The following is a 10,384-nucleotide window of genomic DNA, read 5'->3' as shown; positions in this document are numbered from 1 at the left end:
CGTGTTAATAGCCAAAGGACTCAATTACAGGAACCTGACACTTCTGCTTTCAGATGGTCATCCAGAACGAGTATCGTCGGAAGCACAAAAGTTGCGATCAATACTGAGGTTTGTGAGAGATAGGTCTGACATTTATGAAGAAGTGCCATGTTAAAGCCTAATAGAACAAACGAGGTCAGCCAGAGCGAGAAATAGTCGATTTGACATTTATGAAGAAGTGCCATGTTAAATCCGAATAGAAAAAACGAGGTCAGCAAGAGCGAGAAATAGTCAATTACCCTTCTGTGTCAGTTGCAAGAGCGAGAAAACGACATTTGGTATGCCACGTTTCCGTGCATACAACATACGTGTTAATAGCCAAAGGACTCAATTATAGGAACCTGACACTTATGCTTTCAGATGGTCATCCAGAACGAGTATCGCCGGAAGCACAGAAACTGCGATCAATACTGAGGTTTGTGAGAGATAGGTCTGAGATTTATGGCTCGCTAAGGTCGAAATTATCTAGGGATTGGTAGACAATGAGAGATACAATTCTGTTTTGGAGACGCTTACATATGGTAATGTATTTGGTGTTTGTGGAGAGGTAGCAAAGCATCCCATAACTCCCAGGGATGCTGCTCTCATGCAGAGTGTGGAGGCACTCGCGGAACCGCGTCATAGCGAAACTTGAGACAACATTCTCTCTGGCATTAGTATCAATCCAGCCACCATGAGGCTGGTTATTCAACCTTCACCTCTGCTTAACGATTCTTGCGAGACTCGAGACATGAATAACCAGGGACTACAATTGAATCAGAGCCTGCCTTTCAATCTTACAAGTACGAACACGGTTATGCTGTTGAACTGCGATCCTATAATACTGGCATCACCATTGAATTGTAGTTCAAGCAGTTCGTGTCATACATATATTAATGAAGCTGAGGCAGCCATGGCATGTAGGAAAGATGGTGTCGGTTGCACATTTATAGCAGGAGGTTTTACCGCTTCTCAGACAATAGGGGTACACTCCGGTGGTTGCAGGGCGTACACGAGTATCCTAAATTTCAACCCGGCGGTGCTTGCGAGGCAGTGGAACTATGGAGTAGAGATACAGTGCACTGCACCATTGGAGCCTTCTTGTAAAAGTCAGGCAGATTGTGACCAGAACTCTGCTTGCTCGCCCATTCTCAGTTTCACAAATTCTGTTAACACGAATGAACTTGAGGATGTCGAGTTTTCTAGCTTCAATGTCTAAGACTAAGGTCAGAATGGAGACTGAAGCTACTGGTCCTGGATAAACGTGTGCTTCAACAGGCTCTGCTTCTAGATCTTGCTCACGAAGGTATGGGTCTTTATCTCTAAATTCAGAATCCCAATCAAAAGCATGAGGGAAAAATGTAAATATACAGGTTTAAAAAACTGAACCATGAAGAGATGATGCCAGAATATTTTAAATTTTACTTATCTAATTTGATATTGACTTTACTGAATTTTTTTTTTTTTAATTTTACTGAAACTATTTAATTTGATTATAATTTCCTTTCCAATAAAAACTGTGCTCTCTAATTTCTAATAAATATGCATTCTCTGAGTCAAGCGAGAAAGCAAGTGGAATAGATTCTCAGATCCTTTTTATTTTATGGAAGGGATCAGAGCTCAAAAGCTCTGGGCTAAGGTGGCTTGGGATGTAATCTGTAGACCAAAGAAGGAAGGAGGTTTGGCTTTAAAGCGAGTGGATCTTTGGAAGAGAGAGGTCTGCATCTCATCGACAGCAGGATACAGCGATATCTGGAGCGTCTGCAACAAGGATATAGGAAAAATGATGTGAAAATTTGGTATTCAATTTACTACATTACAGTAATGCTAATCATGGATGGTCTGCATCTCATCAACAACAGGAGACGGCGATATCTGGAGTGTTTGGATCCACGGCCAACACACCTGTGATCTGCAACACATAAGCAATCAGGGCACAAGGTGAAATTGCAGAAAAGTCGACTACAAAGCGTTGCAATTTTTAGCAGAGATAGTGCTTTTTATTCCTATTTCCATTGCAGTATTCGTGGCACCACCATGCAACGTGTAGTTGTAGTGTTGTGTCACCGTCTTGAAAGGTGTAGGTGGCAGTTACAAGGCGGTGGCAGTGGAAACCAGGATGAAGGTGTACAGAAAACTTTGGTTAAATTTCTTGTTGGGTATACATACGCCTCAGATCTCGTCCTTTAATGCTAGCATTAATCTCCACTTCTCCACTTCCCAAATAATGAAAACAATGCAGTCGAAAATAGCATATGCTTTTGACCTCTTCTCCTCGGGAAGAGCCCAAATAAGATGATGAAAGAAACTACCATATAGTTAACATACTGAACTGGTTGCATAAGCCGCACACTCAATGTATAAACCGCGTGAATTAATGCTAAATATCGTCAATCCGATTACTATAGTCCCTGGCCATTGCCAGATGGCAAGGACTAATAAAGAGACCGGAATAAAAGAATCAGAAAGTGTGCATGCATGAATTGATTTGCATAAACCTATTATGTGCTCTCGTTAGAATCGGAAACATGCATGCATAGTTAAACTTTCTCATTCAAAAGATTTAATTATGTATATATACATATATACGTTTATGTTATTACTAAAAAGGTTTGTTCACTTTTTATTATCTTTATAACTTAGGGAATTTAGAATAAAATATAATTTAAGTACCTAAATGTTTAGGTGTCTCAGTATATGTATAATTAAATTATATGGAAGAATATGGAAAACAAAATATGAAGTTGAACTAAAGTTTGTATAACATTGTCATCCAAAAACTTATTCTATTCTTTTGACCAGGGAACTGTTATAAGATTTTTATTAACATAAATTATTAAATTATTCTTATGTGATTTTGAAACAACAAATGAAATTGTTGAGAGAATCATTTTACATGTGCACACCGATTTATATCTAGGTTAACTCATAACTCTTTTATGGAGCTAGAACGGTTTTCCAATACCTCCTACGACCAGTAGTACTACGTAAATAATTTTAAATTACAGGGATAATTGGATGATTCATCGAGTGCATCATTGAAAAACTAAATTAGGAAGGAATAAAGAAAACTAAAGAAGGTCCTTTACGCATTATTTTTATATGGAGTGAACACATCATACATTATAAAATATCGTACTATAAGAGTTTAAAAATATAAACGAGAGTGTCATGGAGAATAGGAACTATAGCCATGCTCATTTTACTTTTTACAAATTAAGTAGTGGTACATGCCATTAAATAGAAAAAATAATGAAATAAAAATCAGTGCAATAAATATACGGTTCTATGACCAATATAAATAAGCACATGGAAGGAAAATCCCCATAAAGATGTATATAGTCTAATACACTACCAAATATAATGTCGACACTCATATAAGGATGAACTAAGAAAAGAAAATAAAATAAATTAATGTATTCATATCTAGGCAATCATTTAGCTTCATGATAAAGTAATTATAGGTGTAACGCCATGGACCCATTAGGGTTTAGAGAATTGTGTTGGAGCTTATGTTCAAAATTAACTGCATTTTTTAACCCAATAGGGTTTTCGGTATCCATATAGGAAATGAAAATACCAAAATTAGCCAAAAATTCATAATTTAACATAGTTTTATGGTTCACGTAGAAGAGGATAAATTATGAGACACCAACCTAAAGGCCAATGAAGAGTCGAGATTAAGTTTTGATTCCTATAGGAAACCTTGATACTAGAGTGACGAGGGAAAAACTGTACCTCGAAAAAAAAATAGTAATGCCATGAGGAAACCTAATATTTTGAGGTATGAAACCAAAACCCCTAAATGGATATCGATACATCAAGGAAATTTAGACATGATGCATTTTCTTTCGAATCCTACCTTAGGAAGAATTAATACTAACTCTCGGCAGAATAAATTGTGGAAGCGGTGCCATACAAATTAATATGGAAGGGTATAGATTCAAAAAAAATAGGAGAATGAAGGAAATTTGTATAAAAGAAAGAATTGAGGTATTAAAACCCTAGGTGGGAAACCCATTTTAAATTCACATGATTAAAATATTTTTATTTCATTGTCACTATCTTGTGATGATAATAAAAAGGACAAGCCAAATGGACTTTCATTTTGTTTACTGTTCTATTAGAGGCGAAAAACTAAGCTAAAGTGAGGTAACCCACATAACTGGTGTGACACCTATGTGTAAAAATAGAGAAACAATTGAGCAAATGATTGGGTTACATAGAGAAGTCAAAAGAACCTGTAGAAGGTGTGTTATACATAAGAATATTTGTACCATTTATAAGAGAAGACCTTTCCTCATAGAACAAGGACGAAATCATTATGTTCAGAATTAGGGTTTGCCATCGAACCTCCACGCATAAGAAATGTCATAGGAAGCTAAAATTTGTAGGAATTTCAGATCCCTGCTCTCGCCGCACTCACCTCATAGAATGAATAAAAAAAATTATGATGATTCTGAATTAGGGTTGATGATTTAGAACAACCCTCACAAGGAAACTAAAGTAATTACCTGTGAAATAAGATTTTTAAGGGAAAACCTTAGGCTATGCAAGTTTGAAGCACGTAGTGATTCCTCCAAATGTTAGATGAGCACTTGTTGTTGAAAAAAAAGAAGTAGAGGAGTAGGAAGAACTGTAATACCCCTCTATCGTTATGTAAGTATTCTTTATTTAGAATGAACTATTCGTAGTATGATGGCTAGGAAGCAATAAGAAACTTGAATTGGAATATTGCATCATGATGTATTGAATTAATTGAATAATAAAAATAAGTTGGATGATTACTTGGGAATGAATATGAGTAATGATATATTTACCCAAAGAAATGCGAAAAGGACAAACATCCCTTAATTACTCTTAAGAATCCCTAGCAGGAGAATAATGTGATTTGATTAGACTGGGAGTGAAAAATCTATAAAATCACTCAGTGTGATGGAAACAAAACTATGAAAGGGTGAATAGAGAACTGCGGGGAAAAAGGTGGGCTTTATCGAAAAATATACTGTTTTGGAAAACTAAGAAAATCGTAGGCTAAGAGCCTGGAAGATCCTAGAAAGAGGGACATCATTAAGGAAATTCTCTTTGGGAAGTAGGCATAGAAATGCCTTGACAAAAATGACAAGAGGTTGTTGATTTCTGGAAGGGGTAGAGATAGATCTTAGCTCAGGGGAGAACCTGTGGGAGAAAGGTTTGTGGTTGGGTGGAAAATCATTTTTCCCAAGTAGATCCAATGGTTACGGTTAGACATTCTGGTTACCAAAGAATTGAATAGTTGTCTATTTTATATATTAGTATTAAGATTTTATGTTCTACCAATTGTAAATAGACTAAATTGTTGTGAGAGTTAAGTATGGTTTTTATGAAATAGGCTCTTGGATGATGGTTCATGCTTAGTGGGGTAAAATATTTACATAATGATATGTAGATTATTTACTCTACAAATCTGTACTCTAACAGGGTGAATAAGTTGTACCCAATTTCCTTAGTTAAAGTAGATACTAACAAATAAATGTATGTTCGACAACATTGATTAATTTAATCACTGATAATAGATTTGGGTGTAGAGTTAATAAAATCCTAAATGGTATTTTAGGGTTTATTTTATATACTTGAGTAAAACTAAAGGAACGAGTTTGATGTCCTAAATTTGACTAGAAGTTCATCTAGTTACTCAACCGATTACTTATAACAGGTGGGTGGTCTTACTAAACTGTATATACATATATACACAATTTTAAGAAAGTTTAAATCTAAATACAAGGGTAGTTCATGCTTGAACATACACATGTTTTGTAAGCATTTCCTCTGATCAATTTATTTAGACAATTTCCCAATTAGAGGATCTTTTAGTGTATGTATAGTACTGAAAAGGAAGGAAATGTAAAACTTTATGAGAAATTGGATAAACTGAAAACTTCCCATTTTACAGGAGTATTAAAGACTTAGTAATCATAATAATTTTAACATTTGTTTCAAGCATGATTACAAATTATAGAAATTACAGTAGAAACCCCATGAAGGAGCAATAAGTAAACATCCGCGTCAACTCTTATGAATCAATATTAAGCATTTAGAAGCAAAGCTGAATGAGGATAAGATCAATATAGGGGCTAATTATTCGAAATGGTTCACTTAAATTTTAAGTGAGGATTGCAACATCTAATCGCAAAGTAACTTCTAGTGGTTATCTGGTTATAGATTTATTTGAGAAAAGGATGTATTCCTCTTCAAAATATGTATAACAACTATCTAACCGTATGAAAATTGTGAAGAACCTAGTAAGTATGGTAAGGCTAGGAAGTGTGTGTTCCACACATAGTAATATCAATAAAATTAAATGTCAAATTGTTTAGCAATGGTATCAAACCGAACTAAAACTCTACATGAATTATTACGTATTGGAAATCATAAGAAGTGATCATTTGAGAGAGAAAAATAAAAATAAACATTTCCTTATTACTATATTATAAACCATAAATGAGAAACAAATATATAAAGTAACCCCATAGTGTACCTACAACCCATAGTATAAGATCACAAAGCATCATAACCTATATATAACAAATCTTCAGTAAAATAATTATGTGTATGGAATGCTATGGAAACCTTTATGCTTCATTATATATTAAAATCACTTGTCATTTCGATGATAATAGACAACTTAGGGAAGTAAACAAATTTATTTATAATAATACCGAAATTACTCAATGCGTTCTAGTGAGTTTATACATTAGCATCAAAACGAGTGCATCTTATAAACATATCTTGAGTACAAGTAATTTCCATTAAATTGTTACGATAAAGATAGGTAACAAGGGTAATATAACCCTTAGAGAAACAGAAAAAAGACCCTATAATTATAGAACCTAAACTACACCCTTTCGCTCGCATAAAAGGAAATATGCGAGTTGTAGGATGAGATAGAAAACCAACACAAGGGTGTATAGATGAGTCGACCTGGAAATCTAAATTAGCAACGACTTGAGTAGGAATGTGGTGTGTTAATATGGTAGTCATATTACAATAAATGAGGGTGGATGAGTCATTTATGGATACTGCTCGTCTTACCTGTAGCTAACACATAAAATGGCAGAGATCGAGCATTGGTAAGAAAAGAGAATAAAATTGCAATAGAATACAATTATAAACCAAAATTTCTATCCGATAGAAACCCACTTACCCATAGAAGGAAAGCTTAGAACATATGGGAGTCACTGAATTGAAAACCCCAGTCATAATCATTAGTAATGAAATGTAATACTTCAGGAAAAAAATAAAAAACATTAATGAAAAAGACAGAATTATTGAGATTGTACCTTCTGGGATAACAACTGGTTAACTGAATTAAAAATTGAAGCCACCTAAACAAATTCAGACCTTTACGTATATGAAATAGAAACAAAAAATTAGATGTAAACCTTCAGTGGTCCAAAGAAATACATATCCACAATAAAATGTCTATATAATTCAGTAATAGCCAACAACAGTGAATTTGAACACTTAGTAAACCCCAACACTTAGTAAACCCCGTATGGAGTAGTTACTTGACAAATAACTCTATAAATGGGAATCCACGAGTAGAGAATTAACGAGGAATATAAGACCATGGAGGGTAAATAAATCTGTGACCATTCTCCCAACTTTCCACTAGAAAAGTAATAAGATGCATGCCCATATAAAAATCGAGGGTTTATACCCGGAAATGAACCGGTAACGTACCATGTGAAAGGCCAAACACATCAAGTATATCAAGTATATAGGGGGTTAGCACACTGATAAAAAGGTATAACAAAAGAATAAATATAATGGAATGGAACCAAAAATTTCATACAATTTAACTGAATAACATTTCTAAATTTCCACCTTACCAGGCCTAAGTGTGTCATATTTGCATCTGAAAGGAAAGCTATCGAGACATAGAGGGAAACGACCAGTTACCATTCATGCACAGGTAGCATAACATCCACAAAAAGGAGTCATGACCTTTATGCTACGATTGAAGGCCATGTTCGCTGAGCGGTAAGGGGAATGTGCCACATTTGTTGTATAGTGACATTGTGTTCATCTGAGGGACTCCACTGAAAGCCATCCATCAAATGAAAATTATAAAACGAACAAAAGAGGAATGGGCACTATTAAAAATTAAGATCAACAGTTAGGGCTTTTCCAAACCCATTTCCCATCATTCGATTATCTCGAGCGATCTTCACCCTTTATTTAAACATGGTCTGGCAGCCCACATGATGATCTGGGTTACTTCAGCTACAAGAATCATCCAATATCTTTTACTTATGTGATGTTGTTAGAATTTAATTTAAAAGAACATAAAATAACACATATCCATGCTTAAGGAAGAGGAAACATGACAATGATCAACAAGTCAAAACATGAGACATTTGATAATGGAGTTCATCTAGTGTGGACTACGTCTCTGGACCCTATGTAAAGATGGTGGAGGCTGCTCCATATATTGCTTGGAATGATGATGATGTACATGGAAGACTCTTTCTCATAGAATGTAAATACACCCTCAAACATGAGTGGCTTGTCTCTCCACAAGACATTCCTCTTACAAGAATTCTCATTCAAAAAGGCTTCCTCTCAGCATTACAAATTATCATGATGTCACACAATGTGGCAATGGGTATCCCTTCAACATAGTTACACAAGGATATGAAAAACAATACATATCATGACAAGTTAAATACATCTCACATAATGTGGCAAAAGTGATCTCACAACATAACATCAAGCAAGGATCTCAAAACATAATACACCGTCTCAGCAATTATGAAGGAAAACATGACATGACTAATTCATTTACTTGCACCTCTGAAGTTGGCCAAAAAATGGAAGTCTCTGCTACAAAAACTAATTGATCCACTGAGTTTTTGTCATTGAGAGGTGAAAAATTGATAATCCATTTGTCGAATTCCAACACCGTCAAAATCTCTACTTGTAGGATTCTTTTAGATTACCTGTGATTCTCCAAAGATTTTGTCCTTTGGGCTGACTAGAGATTTGCTACTCAAATCACGAATCTGATCTCGCCATCATGATCCTTACAATATTCTGAGACTTTTGAGTATAAACTTGGTTGCATTCTGATTTCGGTGAATTTCAACCTCCAAGGAATCTGGAAGATTCCCTCAAGATTCTTCAAAGATTCTTCTCTACTGGGAATCTAGAAAAATTCTGTTGAGATGGTGACTCTGATTTCACAATCGTGTTCCCTGCAAAATTCCAATTAAAATCACTGTAAGCTTCATGTCATTCTGAAAAGATGAAATTTTACCTCCCCATGGAATCTTTCACGCATCAAGGAATATTCTTTGCAAAAGATTCTCTATCTCGAAAAATGTGCCATCATGGTTCCACCTCTGGCCTATGAATCATGGTTTTTCTTTTGGCTTAGGGTTCCTCAGTCTCGGTTCCACCTCTGTGATAAAATATTAACATTTGTTGAAAAATGTGACGGCTCCTCATGGTCGCATCTGTGAATGCGAGTTCAAATACATATTCTCAGGCGGAAATTACAATACAAAGTGGTTTAGTGCAATGGAAAAGTTGGAAATTGGTTGGAGAGAGGTCGGGTGATCAAATCTTGATCGTCTCAAAATTGTTGCATGGTAATTTTTTTTTTGGTTTCAGTGTAAGGTTGTGATGTTACATTGGGGGATCGCATTCTCGAGGGTTGTCCATGTGGGCCGGGTGGGTTCGATCCTCATCGGTCCCATATCCCATCATTTATAGTGGTTACGTGGCTCATGGGGCAAGGTTCCTAGTTAACCAGACCCCAACCCCTTTCATATATATATATATATATATATATATATATATATATATATATATATATATCGTCGTTTGTTACTAGGTCCGAGGGTGGCGGTGGTGACAACCCACCCCCACCAAACTTTTGATTTATATAGTGTAGTTAGGATTTGAGGTGGTGGGGTTTGAGGCCTGCCACACACACATATATATTTTCCTAATTGGTTAGGAATTTTAGAAGATTACTCAAACCTTAGGGATCATTAGGCAAATTAACGATACTACAAATTTTACCAGAAGTTGACCAGATTCTAGGTTTGGATTTTGACCAATTTTCTATCACTTTAGTCTACCACTTGCCCAAGTCAACCCTAATCTTTGAGTCACTATATTTCCTCTAGACAAGCTCAGATTTTAGTTTCGTTCATGCTTTTGGAATCAGCGTGACGGGCACTTCTATCTGATGCTTAGTTTGCTAACATTTGACCACCTTGAATTTTTGAGCTTTTTCTCCATGCCACTTGTACTTTAGAGATCCACTTGGATAACATGAATCCCATGCAATCAACAGGTGGGTGTCAACATGTAGCAG

The 10,384-nt window shown here is 35.5% G+C and overlaps 1 protein-coding gene across 1 annotated transcript; it reads left to right on the top strand.

The window, feature by feature from the left end:
* The first annotated feature begins 712 nt into the window (after positions 1-712).
* Positions 713-1,237, top strand: LOC149203737 (wall-associated receptor kinase-like 20). The gene has a single exon (XM_089401963.1). It carries the CDS (start codon positions 713-715, stop codon positions 1,235-1,237), a length of 525 nt encoding a protein of 174 aa, XP_089258089.1.
* The last annotated feature ends 9,147 nt before the right edge of the window (positions 1,238-10,384 follow it).

The sequence above is a fragment of the Pinus tabuliformis genome, chromosome 2_1 (genome assembly GCF_031772625.1).
Source record: "Pinus tabuliformis cultivar Carrire ecotype Pingquan chromosome 2_1, CPIR1, whole genome shotgun sequence".
Taxonomy (NCBI): domain Eukaryota; kingdom Viridiplantae; phylum Streptophyta; class Pinopsida; order Pinales; family Pinaceae; genus Pinus; species Pinus tabuliformis.
Note: the sequence above shows the minus strand (reverse complement) of the source record. Positions and strands in the feature narration are given on the sequence as shown.